The sequence below is a fragment of the Anoplophora glabripennis genome, unplaced genomic scaffold (assembly GCF_000390285.2).
Source record: "Anoplophora glabripennis isolate ALB-LARVAE unplaced genomic scaffold, Agla_2.0 scaffold1, whole genome shotgun sequence".
NCBI lineage: Eukaryota > Metazoa > Arthropoda > Insecta > Coleoptera > Cerambycidae > Anoplophora > Anoplophora glabripennis.
In genome coordinates this window covers 2,529,208-2,550,279 of record NW_019417028.1, presented here as the reverse complement: position 1 = coordinate 2,550,279, position 21,072 = coordinate 2,529,208, and the positions used below count along the sequence as shown (strand labels likewise).

At 32.7% G+C, this 21,072-nt stretch overlaps 1 protein-coding gene across 1 annotated transcript in view; it reads left to right on the top strand.

The window, feature by feature from the left end:
• The window catches only part of LOC108910349 (protein unc-13 homolog B), a 465,101-nt gene that overhangs the window by 85,990 nt on the left and 358,039 nt on the right, over window positions 1–21,072 (top strand). Inside the window, exon 5 of the mRNA XM_018715183.1 lies at window positions 2,624–2,747. Coding sequence (XP_018570699.1) covers window positions 2,624–2,747 — 124 coding nt within the window. The remainder of the gene's footprint in view (window positions 1–2,623; window positions 2,748–21,072) is intronic.

Genomic DNA, 21,072 nt, shown 5'->3' with positions numbered 1-21,072 from the left:
TTAAAATTACTCATTAACACGTAATAATTTCTGCTTAAATAGGCTCCCTGATGTAAATCTGCTGACTGCTGCAATACACAGTTTTTAACTAAAATTAATTTAAAAGATTATATTTAGAACGAGTATAAATAAATATTGCTTTTTTGACACCTTTAAGAGTATGAATTTAATTTTTTTACACACTTCTAAGGAGCGTTTTCGGTTTATTTATGAAACATAATAAAGCCGTTTTAATATTTCTTTACATTTAGCAGCTTTCACACTTTGTACACCTACTATTAAATTATAAAAATATTTCACAGTTTCAAAAAAAAAATCCTTCGGTAATATTCGATAATGTTATCTAATTTTTTAAAACATTCTTGTACAACGTAAAAGAAGCATATAATAGAAAAAAAATTTAGTGCTAAATCATAACAAGCAGAAAAATGAATGAATTTTATTATATTTTTTCAATATACTCTAAAAGGTGCAAAATATCTTTTCAAAGAAATGGATATGTTTTTAATTTTTAGTAAAAAAGTTTTTAAAACGATATCCATCAACTCCGAGTTGCTATGCACATAAGCCATTTCTGACACTTGAAAAACTAATGTAAACACTCTTGCAACAACGATAATACTAACGGATTTCGGTATTCAGAATCGCTCAACACACGACGCGAATGACGCTAGAGATGTAGCGCCTAGCGATGTAAAGGTTGAAGGTACTACAATTTCAATAAATTTTTTCTCGGAAACTATAAGGATTTTACAAACAATTTTTTTACGACATTGACTCCATTTTTTATGACGCATCTTTATATAAAAGCAGATGTGTATTTCTGTGCTAGATATCTCATCATAAATGAAGTTTGCTGTACAATCTAATGGCTAGCATTTCTCAAATTGATAAGATAACCTTACCTTGGTTGGTTTTATATACATATATCTTACATTTTTTCTAGCTTAGTTTAGCGGTTCAAACCAATTCTGACTTACTTGATTGGTTATAGGATATAGTTAAGTACAAAGGATTTTTCAAATTCGACATATTTTTATTTCCATCAAACACAATAATCGTTTTTTTTTCTTAAGGAGGTTTATCGGGTACGGAGGTACGTCTAAAGTCTAACGAGAGTTTCTGTGGATTCGCTAGTGACTAAAGTAGTAAGCCTTTAGATTTGGCAACGTTACACTTTGCTGGCTCGCTCGTCGTTCGCTCGCTTACGTTTTTGAGGATTTTCTTATTAATAAGCTTATATTCATTATTTTATGAATATTTGTTCGTCAATTCCAAATCAGATAAACCTCCCTAAGTTTCCACATAAATTCCACAGAAATTTTGTTTTTTTAATGTATGTTTTCTTTTTCCTTGGTCTCTATTGAAACTCGTTTTCTTACTTAGCACAAACTTTATAATTTTTTAATATTTACTGAATCCTCAATACACCGAGCTAGCCAGGATTATATTTATTGAGCTAAGATCGAAAAATGGACTTTAGACAACTACTACTTATTTTTCTGTGTATCATTGTTTAGTTTGCGCCCATCATCCTAACGCCGCAAGGCCAAATAAAATTATTGTTACATGACAGTTAGATATGTAGAGACCAATTTAATTTATTGTTACAATTACAAAATTCCGCATGGATAAATATAATTCCGGAGAACAAATAATTTTAAATTGCATTTTTAATTAAATTTATAAACCCGCATTTGAATTTAACCAAAACGGATACTCCTAAACGCGTATTTTAATTATAAATGGATGTGACAACATATGAACATGGAATATTTTTAGAGCAACATATAGACCACCAAATTTAGTTGGCTCAATTTCATAATTTAGTAGAGTACGTTCATAGATTGAAGAGAATTACAATCTGCCGAACAAGCAGGGCGTGTAGGCAGGTTCTCACTGAATTGTATTTCAGGAATTTCTTTCCGTTTAGCTCGATGTTGAGAGCATGTTTTAGATTGGCACAGGAAAAAATTATACTTATATAGGATGTATCGTCAATGGTATAGATAAAAAAACTAGATATTTTTTAAACAGTAAATATAATTGATACAATACATAGGAGAAAACTCGACTGTTCGAGGATTTTTCCCAAAAAAAATTTATTTCGTTTTTACTGAATTTATTCCATATTTTAGGCGAGAACTGTATATTTGCACTTACTAATACACACAACACAAGCACAATGTTCCTTCACAGAAAGAACACACAGTTGAAATAAGAATTTAAAAAAAAATTAAAAAAAATTAAAAATATAACATTAATCACACTTTCCTTAATGAAAATGTAAAACAAACGCAGGACTCGTGATTAGCTGAAGCTGAATTAGAAAGTTTTCTGTTTACAACAAAAAGTAAGAAGAAAAAGCGAGTAGCGCGTCATTTACGGCCATAACTATGCACCCCTTTTTGTGTAGCATGTAACTCGGGGGCGATTCCAGGGGTTCTCAATAAGTTTTGACAGTTTTAAGCACCGTTTTGCAGTTTCTAACGTAACGAAATAATCTCAGCGCGACGCAGACCTCCCAATAATCTTCTCAATCAAATCCCCTTAGTAAGACTACTTAGCATAGTTACACGTCACCATAGAAGTAGTAATCTAGCTGTTGTGCACGTAATTTCAGGAAGGGAACGGCCAATGGTTGTCGCTCGAGGCGGAGCTGGTGATGAGAGACGGGGAGGTGGTAGGGACGAAGATGCCGACGGGCCATTCCCTGCTGGTCGACTGCCGCTTCGAGCTTCCTTTTGGTAAGTAAAGACCCACTAGATCCGAGATTAGTCGCTGGTCCCCGACCGGGCCTAAGTATATTTGCTGGGCATTCGCCGAAGCTAAGCTGCGGTCTGTATAGGTGGAGGTGGACGTAGACGTAGACGTAGACAGTGTCAATATTAGCGTAGTTATAGATTATATTTCTGTTCGTTCATACGCATAATATTGGTTTAATTTCAACTGAGCACTCTTCTAATTCCATCGGTTTACGCTGAAGGTAGAGATCAATAAAGTTGTACAGGTTATCTCAACAGTTTTAGTGGGTGATGGGTTAACTCTTCAATTGTTCTGAGCTGTCTGGAAACGAACTGGCTCTACTTCTTCAAGGACAACGATGTTGCTGAAGGCTAAGGACGTCCAAATGAGGTAACAACGTCAGAAAACATCAAAAAAATCGTCGAAATTCAAGACAATTCTGAGGATTCTTTTTATGTTTTCTGGTGTTGTCACATTATTTGGACGTTCCGAGCGATCAGTACCGTCGCGTCGATGTCCGTAAGACTCGGTTTAAACTCAACAAACCACCGGAAACTGTTGCTCAGCCATTGCTGAGCTTCAACGGTATTTTTGCCCATCAAAAAACAGTGTTTAATCAGCTCACGAAATTCGATTGTGTTCATTGTTCTCAAAATGTCAAAAATAGCGTCACTAAAACTTCAATATCTCGATATAGACCAGGGCGGATCTGTTTTGAGGTGGATGTGAGAGGGGGCAAGCTAATTTTTGCTGGAATACCTTCAGTACAACCGGAACATTTTGAAAATTGCAAAAATGTTTAAAATATTTAAAAAAGTACCTATTTTATCTGAGTTTTGTTACTTATGTCTTGGAACCTATGCATTTTGAAAGAATATTGAAGAAGAAAAAAGTTTTAGAATTTAATTTTGCACAATATACTGTAAGTTAACAATGTTTACATTTATTACCGATGTTGCAAAATAGTAATAATTGAGGAAAAAACGGCAAAATAATCAAGTTTTGTGGATAATTTTTTTTAAATATTTTAATTGCTTCGAGTGCATTCTAAATTTGGTAAAAAAATCTTTCGAGTATAATAAAACAACACACCAAATTTCATTAAAATAGGTTCGACAGTTTTCGCAAAATAATTTTCAGAAAAAATTTTGAAAAAAAAATTTCGAATTTTCAAAATGTTGCACAGCCTCAAATCTAGATACTTGAATATTTTTTCACATAGAAAAGACCGCTCAACCTTTCAAATGGTTTTTGAAAAATTGAAATCGGTTGATTAGGACGGCCATAGTAAATTTCTAAAGTTAACTCATTTTTTATTTTTAAACAATTAGATTACATTTATCAATTTACAATTTAGTTTCTTTCAAAAATTATAATTTTAAAGTACTATTTTTTCTTAATTTCATCTGTATTTAGGTAACAAAAAATTAATTACCAAATTTTTTTTTTTAATTTGATTAAATAAAAATTATTTAAACAATTGTAATAATTATAACTAAATACAATCATATTCAGAGCGTTGAAATATATACGTAAACAATTTTTTTTATTGAAAATATGTAATAGTATAGGATAAAATATACAGTATATTTAATGCATAAATAATAAACTTTGTTTATAACAAAATATGTGCAAATTAGACATTTGGCATTACGATATTCAAATTCCTTGGCTCGCGAGACATCGGATTAAAAAAAAAATCGAAATTGATCCATTAGAAGCCGAGATAATGCAATTTTTTTCGTACCTTCGCATTTTGAACCTCCGAATTCAGTCTCGGAGTGAAAGCCCCCTCCCCCACTTTTCGTGTTTTGAGTTACTTTTCGCGTGTGCGAGCGACAGCTTTTCCGCTGATTTAAATATGTTGGCGATAACTTATGGATATGAAAATTTTTTCCAGTTTAGAACTCGGAAAAACGAAGCCACTGGATCAAAGATTATTTCTAAATTGTTTATAAATTAACGGTAAATGTCGATAAACTTTGACCGCTTATATCTCGAGAACCAATAAACGGAATTTAACTTTTTTTTAAAAGAAGCGTCTTTCCGAGTACTTTAAAATTATAATTTTTGAAAAAACTAATTTGCAAATTGATAAATGTAATCTAATTATTTGAAAATAATAAAAAGAGTGTTAACTTTAAAAATTTACTGTCGCCGTCCTAATCAACCGATTTCAACTTTTCAAAAACCATTTGAAAGGTTGAGCGGTGTTTTCTATGTGAAAAAATTTTCAATTATCTAGATACTTTATTTAAGGCTGTGCAACATTTTGAAAACTCGAAACATTTTTCAAAATTTTTTTCAAAAAATTGTTTTGCGAAAACTATCTAATCAATTTTAATGAAATTTGGTGTTATTTTATTATACTTTAAAGTTTTTTTTACCAAAATTAGAATGCCCTCGGAGCAATTTAATATACTTTAAAAAAATTATCCAAAAAACTTGATTTTCATCAATTATTGGTATTTTACAACACCGGTAATACATAATTTAACAACGTAATTTAAACATTGTTAACTTACAGTATATTGTGCAAAATTCAATTATAAAACTTTTTTTTTCCTCTTCAATATTGTTCCAAAATGCATAGGTTCCAAAAAAAAAGAAAAAACTCAGATAAAATAGGTATTGTTTAAATTTTTTAAACATTTTTGCAATTTTAAAAATGTTCCGGACCTCGCCCAGATCTAGGGATCTACGCTTTTATTATGTGCTCTTCTTATATCGAAGAAGTGGGATATTTAGACAGATCCGCCCTGGTAATGGTCGAAATGTGACGAAACTTTGATGTGTTTCTTTTGAATGTTAGTACAATCTTAACACACATAGATTTATGTGGCGCCGTGCACCAACTAAATGTGAGATATTCTGTACAATTTGTCCAATAATCAGTTCATTATTTCCATTATTTCCACCATTTTCAGGTATTAGTAGGACTAACACTTTGTTGAATATAAATTCAACACTCATTCTAAATCGTTTAATTTAATAAACAGTAAACCAACCTAATATGGACATTATTTGACATTATTTTTTAAAAACTGATTAACGAAGTTGCGAAAACATATGAAAATAATAATTTTCGACATCTGATATGCACACATACAGTATACGAAAAAGCAGCAGATGTTTCCGAAATTGTATATGTATGAATCAATCCAAGCTTGTCCTTAGAAACAAAACACTTACCTATAATATAATAATATACAGGGTGTCCCTAAGGCGTCTGTACAACGCTACATCAGTACGGCTCAAAATAAGTCGATTGAACTAAACTTGCCTTAGTCCAAATATTCATAATAACTAAAGGGTTGAAAAAATAAATAACATTTTCTTTAATATCTTTCGATTACTTCGAGCTAATTTCGTGAAATTTCGTGCGAGGAGGTTTTTTGGAATGAGAAATTCGAATTTATCGACGATTTCGTTGTATCTTCTAGAGAGCGTCACAAGCGACCATTAGGACGCTTTTAAACTGCCAAAACTTTTTTGGACCACTGTGTATTTCACTTTGGGCTGGGAAAATCTTTTCCCTCAACTTTTCTGCTTAAAATAGGTTTACTTTGCTAATATCTCTAAAGTTAACCGTTTTCAAGAAAAAGGCATTTAAATTTGTAAATGTATAATTAAAGAAAATGTTATTTATTTTTTTCAACTGACACTTATTTTGAGTCGTACTTTATCTGTTGTAGCATTGCACAGACCCTTTAGAGACACCTTTTTGTATCATGTCTACAACGTAGCATATTCAGTTCAATGGCATCCCTGTCATTTTTGGAAGCAATTTTTTTATTAAAAACCTTGCTAGGTAATCAATCACCATCAATTTAAAATTACAATTTAGGATTTTTTTATATGGTTTCAACATTTTAAATTTAATAGGTAATTGTCATTCGAATTTTAAAATGTAAAAAAGAAAGTATCTGAAGAGTTCTTCCGTAAAATTGCTTCTAAAAAAAAGCAGTACGTCATGACCTTCTTGAAAACCGCTATCTATAAAAAGAATGTCGTTCGAATCCTGCGTCTGGGAAAATTTTTAGAGGGGTGACCTGATTGGTAGTGCGTCAAGCACAATAAATATTTAATGAATTTTATATCTGAACACTCCTACAGAGAAATAAACGTGAAACTGACATATTTATGTGTATGCTAAAGAAATACCTATCTGATTCCAATAATAATTATTTAAAAATTAATTTAGTATTGTTTTGTTTTTTGTTGAGAAGCTCGTAGAAAAGTGGATAAATATTTTGCTTTTCTATATAATTGTGTATTTTTGCTACAAAGAAAAAAGATATTTTATAGTAATTAAGTTACCTAGGATGTTGCAAGAACAATAATGTACGTTGACCGAGTGTATTATTATCCTATAACACCCGCGGTACCTTCGACTTTAATATCCTGCTACTTTGTTAGTTAATTCGAAAATTTTGTTACATATAGCTGCTATGACATTAAAAAATCGACATTTTTACCATATTGCGGGTTTGGAAATCTGTCGTAATATTAACGCTACTACGAATATTTTAAATTTTTTAATAATTAAAACAAATCGTCACTCAGGATTCCTTTTCCATCACATTGTATGGGAAGTTTATTGATTGAACTTGAAATATAATGTCAATGTCACAAGTTAATGTTTACAGGAGGGGAATCAGCCAACCGAATCAGTGTTAAGATAGGTGGATTTGCTGAGTTTATCCCTAGCTCTTGCTTTCCAGATTTTCCATATTCCCTCACTAAATAGTAATTATAGGTTGTCATTAATGTGAAGTCGCTTAATTTAAAAATATTTGATTAACGTAAAGATAAAAAAGTAAGAACAACTACCCTCAAGTTTAAGATCATAACATAGGTATTGAATTTTCGAAACCGAGTGAGTTGCATAACTAAATTTTTAGATAGGGCATTGCTAATACAATGCGAAACATCGCCTTAATGTTAAAAATGTTGTAACCGACGTTCTTGGTGGTGAAAATTCGAAATATTTGGAATTATTTAATTTTCGTGGTTGAAAACATACATAGGTATTGAATTTTCGAAACCAAATGAGTTGCACTAACTAAATTTGAAGATAGGGCATTGCTAATACAATGCGAAACATCGCCTTAATGTTAAAAATGTTGTCACTGCCGTTCTTGGTGGTGAAAATTTGCAATATTTGGAATTATTTAACTGTCGTGGCTGAAAACTTATACTTGGCACTAAATAAAAACATCTACAGTTAAGAAGTGGTAAGAAAAGCTCCAAACCTTCCTTTGTTTTGAATTCAAAATGATTTCAAACTGATTCTAGGCTACAGGTACAATATTTTCTCTATAGAATATATTTTTTTAATTACACAGACCGATAAAAGGCCATTGGGCTTTTAAACTAGAAACCTAACTAATTTTTCGAGGTATTTTAGAGGTATCCTAACCTTAAAGTTCAACAAACACAGTTTTCGCTATATTTAAGGTTATGTATGAAACTCGTTATGGCGTCCGAAAGTACTACTCTTCTTATTCAAAGTCCATTTTAATGAAATAGTTTGTTGAAATTGACCAGTTTCGAGTAATCACCGACATTCGGTGACATAGTAGCATCAGATAAGCATCCAAAAAGAGGAAAGAGTCGATTTACAAACACCTAAATTCCTTCTAGTCCTTCAGGTTTCCCGGTCGCTGATTACGAACTTGAAATCAGCTTCATAAAATTCAAAATGACACATTTTTACTCCAAGTAATTAGTGGTTTATTAGAAGGGAAGGATACTCGATTGATAATGCATTTTGAAGGGGAAGAGTAGTCATTTTATATGCCATAACCAGTTTTTTGGAGAAAAATAACTTCAAGAACGTGTTTTTCGCACTTTTGGGTTGAGATGTATTGAAAACCTGATGTGAGCTTTTGTGGAGCATTTCAGGGGTTGGATTCGGATTCAATGTATCAAAAGCCTTCGGAAAGGTATGGTTAACTTTAAAATTTTGTCTGTCTGGATTGTTCAACCGAAATAAGAATATAGACAAAATCCACAAATTTGACAATAACTGAAAAACAACAACCTATCTGAGGAGAACACATTTGTCTGAATAACTTAAAATTTTAAAACTAATCAAACCACACAATAGAAGAAATATTAAATTTATAAGACATAGAAAAAATAGAGAGTACTATTTCAAATTGTAATATAATTTTGCATAAATTTCGCTATTCCTATTTTAGATTTATCTGGAACACCTATGTACGTACCTACATACAAATTGACCAATCCTCCACGAGTATAAAGTCATTTTGCAGAACTGCACGACATTCTATTAAGTTTTGAATTAACTTTTTTTATACGAAATTTCATTAAAAAGGAAATTCGCTTCCCCATCCGGTGCCACCAAATTATATCGTAAACCGTTACGTGCTATAAAGTGAGTATTTTTTTAAGCAGGAAAATTACCTGAAACACAACGAACGAACTCAGGTTTATTTAAATAATATAGAGCAGGTACACCATCCCACGGCATTAACAATATATTGCAAATGTTTTTTGCATGAAATTATAAAAGGAAAATTCCCTCGAAGCCATATTCTTTCACGGCATACATAAAAAGTGAGACAATAATATTTCATATTCCATGTTACGCCTTGACTTTGCAGAGGGTAGGTAGTGAAAAATTATATTTTTATAACTTCCCTGCTACATGCCGACATTTATTTTTCTGTACCGTAGTGTATCCTTTTATTACTGAAGCATTTGTATTTTTATACTGAGGCTGATGTGACAACTTAAAGGTGTACGAGGTGTCTTAAATTTAAGGCGACAAACTTTAATCCTACTTTAATAAAGTACACTCAGCTGACTTTGAAATACGTCCCCCCACCCTCATATATATGTCGTTTAATTAACTATTTTTGAATGCAAGAACTATGGAACATTGTAGCATTATCCTTTTAATAAAGTCCAAAATCTTCCTTACCGGCTATTCTCTCAACTCCTTGGGCTTTCCTAAAAACGTCATTTTACTACATGCAAATTCTGAGCAATCGCCCAGGATATGTAGAGAAGTTTCATCCCCCAAGTCACATTCTGGCAGACCGGACTGTCTACAGGTCTTACTTCCCTAAAGAGACAGTGTCCCTTTATGGTAACCTGTCACTTTTCTGAGCCGAATTTTATTCAAGTCCAGCAACTTATTCGTTCTTCAAACGACACTGGCCTCAAAACCCAGTATTTCCCAAGTTCTGACAATTTGCCCTGACCTCACTGGGAGATGTGTCACAGAAGGTTTCCGGATCAACGAAATCCCTTTTGCATCCCTTCCCAGTAAGCTCATGCGCTTCCTCGTTTCCGTCAATGCCTTTGTGTCCTGCCACCCAACACAATCTAACTATTTGTGGTAGCCAGTTCTGTCAGCATTGGTAAACATTCCCGCATAAGTTTTGAGCATACCTTGTGTGTGTCCAAAGCCTTAATAGCTTTTCTGCTTGAAATACAATGGGAAACCTCCCCAGACTAAAGCTTAAACTCCATCTGGTTCTGCGTCCATTTATGCCTGCACCCGTCTGGCCATTTTGGAGTCATTCAAGGTCCATCTTTCCAGGGTATGATGTTGTTTAACAAAAAAATATGACTAGATCATTACAAATAATTCGTTCCATTAACTTGCAAGTCGCAGATGTTAGACTAATGGGTCTGCAGTTGCAGAGATGAGCATAATCTAAAGTGCATTTCCATCATAAACTGGGATACTTGCAATCTCTTACCGTCACGTGGCCACGGTTATTCAAGTTTGGATGTAAAACACACAAGTCTACAAACTTTATTCGTACAACAAATTTGCGGCGAACTTTATGGCACAAAATGGGGAATATTTCTTATCTGGCAAACGGCTTTGATCGATACTGGTTGAATTATGTAGAATTTCAGTTTACATTAATTTCAGTCGAGGCCCGAAATTCATGTATAACTTTAATGGAGTTCGAGTCTTTCCACAAACTCCTGCTTTCATTAGTCAGTGTAAGCGATATCGTTACGATACAAAGAATTTCTTATCCCTCCTGTGAACCTGCTAGGTAATTTATTGGCACGAAAGAGAAATTAGTCATCATAATATATCAAATATAAGTTTGTTAAAATCATCAAAGGAACTATTTTAATTTATATTGCGGCAAAACACCCACAACTGAAAAAAATACTTTGAACAATCCCACAAATAATTATTTTCATATAATAAAGTCTCCCAAGAAACAAGTTGATATTAAGAAATTTTTACTTAACAAAAGTAAATTAAAACCTACATTTTTATATATCTCCACCGACATGTCATATCCCTTGAAAGGTCAAAGGTACTAACTTTAATTCATTACAACAATAACGCTGCTGAACCAAAAAAAATATATACTTTGATGAAAGATTCCCTGGGTTAACAAAGTTAATATCCCTCAGAAAAGCAGCGGCCTTTTTTCACCTTGATTATATTCTTTACGGTGGGCGCAAAACATATTTATATTAAAACACAGAGTTGTTGATACAAATATCGAAAAGAGTGAGACTGCGGTGTGGGTAGCAAAATATTAAACCTGATAAAACAGCGGAGTAGCAAGAATAGCACCGAATAAGAGAGGCCAAACGCACGAAAGCTTAACAAAGGGGATGTAAGTACTCTTCAGCAAAGAACTTGACTATACGAGCGGAGTTTTGTCAAATATGAGTAGGTACAGTGTAGGCAGACCTCGAATACAAATTGATTGTGGTTATTAGGAATTTAATTTTGAAGGCGTTTTAATAAACCATTAAAATAACTAGTAGGATATCCCAGGTGATAGTAGACTCTCTCTACCAGAAGTGGGGTATGTATAGGGTGTCCCAAACTCGATAGTATGGGTCTACATATCCAATCTTCGGCTGACTTCTTTATGGGTTGCGTTTATTAACAATTCACCGTTTAACTCATTACAAGCATTTGTGATTTTTTCTTTCAAATGATTAATATCTCGCGAAGGTGTTTTGTAAACCTTATTTTTTAAAACTCCCCCATAAAAACAATCGAGGAGTGTTACCCATTGGTCTTTAAAATTCGTTGAACGGCTGATTTATCCAAATTCAATTTCCGGCTAGCCTGCCGTATAGAATTTCGTGGATTTTGTTCGAAATACTGTAACAGTCTAGCTGTACTAAGAATGTTTCTTACTCTTCGGTCAATTATTTGATTTTTCCGAACAGAAAATGCATCTTCATTTCGTCGCAAGGTCGCCTCCAATCTTATAAAGATTCTATGATCAGAAATGAGGCGCGCGCTCTGGATACCTTTCTCGATATAGTTCTTCTTGAATTTTTCTGTGACTCGCCGAAAATTTAGAGAAAGTTAAATACCAACCAGTTACTGTTAACAGTAAAACAACGGTAAAGACAATCAGGTCAGACCAAATCAAATCCATGCTGGTTGAATAGCATTAGTTAATTAGATTACTAGCTATTTTGAAGCAAAATCTATCGACAGTCAGTAAAAAATACGCTTCAATTATTATCAGACACTGCTCTTCAGTATGAATTTTGGCCTCTGGCCTCTTTGAATTTGAGAGATTATTGTGATTGTCTCGACCTATTACGGCATCTGGCTGAAATCTTAGATCTATGTAAGCTTCAATTTAAATTTCTTGGCATTCTTGGTGTTTCCGCGGAAAAATTCGAAACAGGCGAAATTGTGAGCGCCTCCCGAGAATCACCAGCACCTGGCTCTCTAGATGCGGACTTTATTTACAGTTTTTGCGGTTGGATTCGAAAGATGGGTGATAATTTCATCTCGCTGTTCCTTTAACGCGATACTCTTTGCTTCATAGTTGCTTTACTCTCTGCTTTATATCCTTATCTTAAGGAAAAAGCTTTTAAATTTATGACATCTCCATTCATTGAGAATTTCGGATAATTTTGGTCTAAATGTATTGATTAAATATGAATACGCTAAACTATTAAGTAAGTTGAGATTTTTAACAGACGTCATCTTCTCTTTATTCAAAATGGGCCACGATTGAGGTGACACTTGGATTGCTCAGGCTTATTGGGGCATAAACACCTGCAAAAGTCAATTTAGACGAGATAAATTTCAATTAGACTTCCAGCATGGGGTGCGGATCGCTGCATTTCTATTTAGTTTAATGGCGGCACAATAAAAACCCACACAGTAGTAAATCCTCTGTTTCGTACACATGACCTGGTTGCGAAATAATGTACGCTCGGTGTTGGGCATTACCTCAAAATTCATTTTAACACAGTATTTAAATGTCACACACACACGTGCAATATATTTCATATTATTTCAACGGGAGCCGCGACAAATATTTAACTGTGTTATGAAATTCTCGGGTAACATTACACCCACGCTCTTCAGTATTGTGCTAGTTAAAGGGTATAAAGCAGACAGTAAAGAGGATACCTGCGGGTAGGTAGGTGGGCTGGGGGAATGTGAAGAGGTGGAAATTCCAGAAATAGGGGAGGATGGGGGAATAAGATACAATTGGGGGAATAAGAAACATTAAATAATCGTCCTAATCTTAGTTGCGAAGATACACCTCTATTATTTTTTTATGGTATGTACCTCACGTGAGAGTATGCATTGGAGGGCACAAATTTATTATTATCAAATATATATTATTGGGGGTTACTCCCTATAGGAGTAATAAGGAATGACACAAGTACGTATACTAGAATTATCCAAACTGAGTGGTCATTATTACATTCTGTCACTCATCAATAGATTGTAATAAGACGAGAAAATAAAATGAACTGAAAATCGCCTTGTCGTAAAGTAAAGTTTAACATTCATTGGTCAAACATAAACTTTCGCTTCGTTTCGACAAACAGTTGAAATTATGAATACGGTATCTCGAAAGACTTTTAAAATGTATGATCAACACTTATAATCGGGAAAAGTTTGCAAAAAATGGTATTTTCTTTATTTTTCGTATTAAAGATATTGGGAAACAATTTAGCACCAACCGGTATATTCTTAATTACTGCATTTATCGAACAGTCTAATCAGAATGATCAAGAAGAAACACATTGTTTATTTGCCCAAAAAACAGTTCTTATTTTTAAAATCAAGTTGCCGTGAAGAATATTAAATCGTGTAGGTACAGCTTTGAAAATAATCGTAAAAAGATTAGGTTATGGATTTTGCCACATCATCATTTAAATATCCCACTTCTGACATCGTCACAGTAAAAATGTAAATGTGAAAGGAAATATCTAACATAATTGTTTATCCTCAGAGAATGATTCTTGTTTTTATTCTACAAAAAAAAACAACTTTTCCTCGTTATACAATTCTTGCTTGTAGTGGGTAGACATATATTTTTACAATTCAAGAGAGAAACATTCGAAAAAAAGCCCTGTTGACATTCTCTAAAATGTCAAAGGTGCGAATGTAAAAACAAAGGTAAAATTACTTCCGCATAAGCAGGAAGCTCTGCAAAGTCCAATCATCGAGAAAAAGAATGAAACAGTAGAAGAATATTAAATATTCCTTTTTATATAGAATTTAAGATACAAAAATCTCTTTGTAGCTATTTTTTTTATAGCTGACGAAGAAGGTATTTCTTTAGCATATTTGGATGTACAACAAAAAACTCATTTTAACTTTTTCAGATTGCGAATGACAGAAAAGTTATGAATTAATATCGCTTTATTGCAATATCCTTAACAATAATATATCCCGTGCGTAAATTTATCTCCAAAATCTTTTATTGTAAACTCCCATAGAAACAAATTAATTTGAACATTCTCAAATTGCTGTAATAGAATGTATCTAATTTGAATCTATGAATCTATTTGCGACTGCTTTAGGTGCTCCTCAGGGGTCTAATCTTGGACTTCTTTTATTTTTATCACTTATTATAGACTTGATTTGTAATAAGCTACTTCTTGTCAATGACATGTCTAATTGAGGAGTGGTGTGAAACTGAAAGTAGACATAGCTAACACAAAAGGATTTTGTTTAATTTATTATTCTTTGAGCAATATGGTCTTCCAAAGAAATGGTTTAGCAAGGTATTTGGATATTTAAACTAAATTAAGTGATTCTTTTGCCAAATAAGAACAACCTTGGATACATACATTGCTAGGCTATCAGTTTTTTATAAAAAAAAACAAAATTAACTCAGTATTGAATGAAATATTTATTTTCACTTGAAGTTGTTGCCAAATAATTACCCATTCATCATTACCATCATGTATTTAACTGTTAGTGATAGATGTCTAGGTTTGAAATATCCAGCAGTTTTGTATATCGTATATTGTTGCTTAAAAACAAATTGTCATTCGTTTTCTCAATGCTTACTGTATTTAATATTTACTATATAAAAATAATCCTTGTAGATTTACCCTTTGTAGTTGCTTCAAATTTCGAATTTTATTATACTCGACGAACAAAGCGGCTTACATTTAACTTTCTGAAAAGTCATTATGCCAGTTAATAGGGTTAAAGTCCTGAAAGTAAGAAAAGGAGCAGGTTTAGAGTATGATTTTTACGGTATAATAAAATATAATTTCGTAGAGTTTTTAATTTTAATTATGAAATAATAAAAGTAGGTATATGCAAAAAGTACAGTTATGTTTGGATTACTCCATTTTAATATTATCGAGACAAAATATTTACTTTTGAATCAAGTAGACGTACATTTGTAAAATATAAGTGAATAAAAATCTTACAAAACATATATTTTGTTAACACAAACCGTGATTTTTCAGAATTTAAGAAATCAATTTTTATAAAATAATTTCAACACTTTTGAACATCATTACATTCCCAAACATACTAAAATAATAATTATCAATCTGCATGATGTCAATAATAATTTTTTAATTTACTTTTTGTACTTTGGCCTGTTGACTGGCGTAACTAGCAGATATTGTGTTTGTGTGAGTGTGTGTGTAGATATGGCTTTAGTTTTGCATATTCGAAAATCTCTAGGCCGCTGCGACCCCCCCACCGGCTGGCGAAGCATCTTACGTGGCTCTACTGTGTGTCGGAACGATGAAACCAAACCATATGCTTCCATAGGTAACCGCAAAGCAAGCACTTAGGCCATCGAAGCACGTCTCGTTTGGAACGCTATATCTGCCTCTTTAGAATGTATTGCTTACATCTGTATTTGCTCTCGATGCTGATTCCTGAAACTACAGTGGTGAGAATCCATGAAAATTGAATTGTTTCAATATAGGGACGAAATAATAATTATTTTATACATCCGATAAATTGTTAAAGAAATTGTCAAAATTTCTAAAACTTCCGAGCTTTGGGAAATAAAAGTCATAAACTTAAACAAATTAAAACAGAGGCACAATACAAGGTGTTTCAGGATTAAGTCGACAAACTTTAAGGAGATATTCCTCATAAAAAAAATAAGAAAAAATCAAGTATACATTTTTTTCCAGAGTCGCTTCATTTTCGAAATATAGGGCGTTAAAGATTTTTTTAAAAATTCGAATTTTTTAAATATCTTCTAAATGAAGAAGGCTATTTAAGCCAAATTTGGCATGACACATCTTCTTATAAGATACCATTTTTTTTATAGAAGTAGAAGTCCCGCAAGCAACCAGTGGCGGAGTTATGGGGACTCAGACTCATTAAATTATTTAAAAAAAATAATACGGCCCTACTGAAAGTAAAAAATGATGCTGTTTTTAGATAGAACAGTTTGTTATTGACAAAAAGTGTACATTCACTTTTTTCTTAACTCTTATAGTTTCATGGCCAAATTTGGCTTAAATAGCCTTCTTCATTTAGAAGTTATTTAAAAAATTCGAATTTTTTAAAAAATCTTTAACGCCTTATATTTCGAAAATGAAGCGTCTCTGGAAAAAAATTTATACTTGATTTTTTTCTTATTTTTTTCATGAGGAATATCTCCTTAAAGTTTGTCGACTTAATCCTGAAACACTCTGTATAAAGACGAACCACTATTCTGAACGATAAGCCCAGACATTAATGTAATTAATGAATCTATCCCAGGGGAGCGAAAAATCTAGAGGGGCCAAAAGCGGAATTCTGATGCGAAAATCTCTGCATAGCCATAGCGGAGCCACCATAGGGTGTGATTGAACGTCTACTCTGGTACTTTGCAATTTATAAACCACTTAACTTACCACGGGACTTACAAAATTATTAGTATATTTTAAACAAGAACTTTTCATTTTTCTGTTCAATAAGTGACATTTACAAAAAAAGCTACCCGTAGTTCCCAAATTAGCTTCATATTTGCAAATTCGCCACCCAATCAAATATCCATTATACGTCCAATTACAGGAATCTGTCGTGAAAGGCACGAATTGCGAATACAAATGTAAGCAATTTTCGATATACTAATATAGTCGATTCGCTTCTCATCCTATCTGAATGCAGCTTTTACACATTCAACTCGCTCTACCTACTAGCTTAATCGACCTCCATTCTTCCGCTGTAACTAAATTTTCTAAATGTGATACATCAGTGTTGAGTGTACTATGGGAACAAATGCAAGCTAAAGCAACATGTAACAATTATAAAGGCAAACAAATGAATGAAAAGGACCCAACACGATATGTACGGCGCATTGTGTCGCACCCCATATAATCAATCCTCAACTTATTCCGACACGCTTTTCTGAACTAATGCGGTACAGCGTATTCTCTACTTTGTACCTTTTCACGAAGCCACTCTATTTACTGGAATTTTAGGTTTAAAATGGGTTGTATTTCTTCTTCGTAATTTATTACGGGCACAATTGAAAGGAATATAAATCATCTTTGCGATGAGACGGGGGCGTACCGGTTTTTATTGGACACGGCGGACTGTATCAACAAAGCGAATGTGTATTATTCTATTTATTTGTGGAACGACGGTTAAAAAGAGAATATTAAATCGATTAACCGCTTCGCAGTGCATTAGAATTATTGGATCTGTCGACGGTGTTCTTGTTTATTGAGACTCTTTTAAATTGCTTTACGTGGGTCTCTCAAATCAACTGCCAAACTTCTGGAGGGTGTTTTTTAGGTCCAAATTAGCGCAAAAGGTTTAAATGAATCTTTTACTAAGTTAGACTCCTTATAGTCCAGCCGCTATATGTTTCGGGTTGGGTAAAACACATGAGATTTTTGCTTTAACGGCTTCTAAATAACATCAGAAATGATAATTTTTCTATGTAAATAAACAAAAAACGTGGGCTTAATTGTTATTTCAATTTAAATATCCGTTTATTTAACCAAATATTAATCGAGACTCAATATAGTATTTCAATCAAACCACTGCATTTAAACATAATTTTCACCAAAATAACCGGCACTACACGCCATACACCACGCCACAAGATGACCTAATGGGGACGATGGGAATAGACAAAGACAACGCACGACAACCATAGAATGAGGGCATTTACTACGATTTAGCTACAAGTGCACCAAGTATTCAGTTTTAGTTCAAAAATTGTCACAAATGAGTTAAATTATCAAAATGCTCAATGTTGAGTGAAAATGTATTCAATAATTTTCCTTACTCAATGGATTTACTTCGTACGGTTATTGCTTTCACTCACATTACAGTGTATAATTTAAATTAATGTAAACGACGTTGTTCAAAATATCTATTTTATGTCTAGTATTATATTGAACTTTAATAATCACCCTGTAGAGTGATTATTATGAATATATCTGCCGTATCACTTTTGAACCTCGATTATTTGTGGAAAAAGAATTATTAAAAAAAGTTAATAAACCTGAAACGAAAAACACTGTACAAATACAAGACATGTTTCCTAACATCTAAAAGAGAAGATAGTATTTTCCTCGTTCAGTAAATAATAAAATTAAAACGAACTTTACTATAACATTTCGTGATCACCGTTTCATATTTTATGTCATTTTAGTGTATGGCCAGCTTTAAAAACGGTTGGAAAAATCATTGCGCATGTTCGCAAAAAACATTCGAAATCAGTTCGGCGTCACTTATGTACTCCTACGTTTCTTATAGTTTACGGCTTCGCGTCTAAAAATTAAGTGTTTGTCATAACAACAAGCAGTGCTAAGTACATAATTGTAATGTATTTTGTGAAATTAAGAGTTTATTTGTATCTCTCCCCAAGTTTTTCGGTGCAACGTCGATGACGGTTGAGATAAAGAAATTGATAATGTAGTATAAATTAGAAATTAGGAACGACTGCAGTTTATTGGTTAGTTATTGTTAATTATAATCAAAGTGAATTCATAGTGCTTGTTCTAGGTTTTACGCACTTCGTCAAATAAAAACTGTTACCGTTATAAAAACCAACCGGTTTTTTTTCTTAAAAAAAAACCTGAAATATAATTATTGATTACCTGTATTAATTTTAAAATAGATTCATGTCACAAATGTCACAAGTTAAGTAGATAATAATAATAATAATTCACGAAAATGATATAAACTTATTTATGGGACATATACAGGGTGTCCTAGAATAACGTGTACAACGGACGACCACAGATTCGTGGACTCAAAATAGGCAGATTTAAGCTAATTCGATTTTGATTATTTTGGGAGTATGGACTTTTGCTTTCAATTTACACATTTTAGTGTTATACATGATGTTTTTTTAAATTTATAACTCCTACAAAATTGTATTATTTTTCGGCAATAATACAACTATTTTTTATTTGATAGGTGATATAATTTGGAAATTTTTCGGTCTCTTTTAATTAAATGAGCGGTTTGGATACATAAAATATTTTTTAAATGTCTACGTTATCTTGCGACCCATATTACAATACTTAACAAACTGCTAGTAGCCACTGATTTTGTAGGTTGACTGTAATTTCAGTTTGATCTTTAAGTCATTGTGCNAATTACTCAAATAAATTATTTAAAAAATGTTTTTTTACGTTTGAGTGCCAACCTAATCATTTTTTCTAGTATTTTACAATTGTGTGAGTGTTTTGAGTTCTTAATGGTTAGTAAGCAGATTAAATTTGAGTTCAAATGAAAATTTGTAAGAAATATGAATTTTTTTTCTGGACCTTGTTAAAAATTTTTAAAAGTATCCGGACCCCATCTAAAATTACTTGCCGACCCCTGCCCTAGAAGATCTAAGACAGCGAATAGTCCAAGCGTGTCGAGAATTAACTCCAATTCAATGTCGATCGGCCACTACCTCCATATTAGAACATGTCGTGCTTGTCTACAGTCCGGAGGCGCCCATTTTGAACAACATATTTTTTAAATCATTTAATTTTCGATTCGCTTTTCGCTTTGTCTAGGTATAATATTAATTGGTAATTTTTTGGTTGTTTCAATTTACAAATAAATTTTCATGTATTGTTTGCCATCTTATTTTATTTAAAAGTTTCCAAAGTAAATGAAGCGACTACAAACCGCCTGAAAAAAATTAGGATTATTGCAAGGGTCGTTACGTTGTCGCATTACGACATAGTCACAATAGATGTTAGGTACTTAAATATTTCTATTGTTTTCATCAAAAATATTTTTTCTAAAAAAAAAACACTCAAAAACGAAGCATGTCCTAAATAATTTTAATACTATTGGTTAAACCTAAGGGAAGGGGAGAGAAAAAGGCTTATTTGACTCACACATACTCGAGATTAAGACCAATTTTGATAGGTACTATATTTTTTTAGGTTTTATGAGGAACGTCTTCCTAAAGTTTATCGACAGAATCCAGAAGCACCCTGCCGAAAAATCAATTTTGCCATGAAACTATAAGAGTTAGGAAAAAAGTGAATGTACACTTTTTGTCAATAACAAACTGTTCCATCTAAAAACAGCATCATTTTTTTATTTTCAGTAGGGCCGTATTATTTTTTTTATAATTTAATGTGTGAGTCCCCATAACTCCGCCACTGGTTGCTTGCGGGACTTCTACTTCTATGGAAAAATGGTATCTTATAAGAAGATGCGTCGTGCCAAATTTGGCTTAAATAGCCTTCTTCATTTAGAAGTTATTTAAAAAATTCGAATATTTTTAAAAATCTTTAACTCACTATACTTCGAAAATGAAGCGTCTCTGGGAAAAAAATTATACTCGATTTTTTTCTTAATTTTTTATGAGGAATATCTCCTTAAAGTTTGTCGACTTAATCCTGAAACACCCTGTATAAAGACGAACCACTATTCTGAACGACAAGCCTAGACATTAATGTAATTAATGAATCTATCCCAGGGGAGCGAAAAATCTAGAGGGCCCAAAAGCGGAATTCCTGATGCGAACATCTCTGCATAGCCATAGCGGAGCCACCATAGGGTGTGATTGAACGTCTACTCTGGTACTTTGCAATTTATAAACCACTTAACTTACCACGGGACTTACAAAATTATTAGTATATTTTAAACAA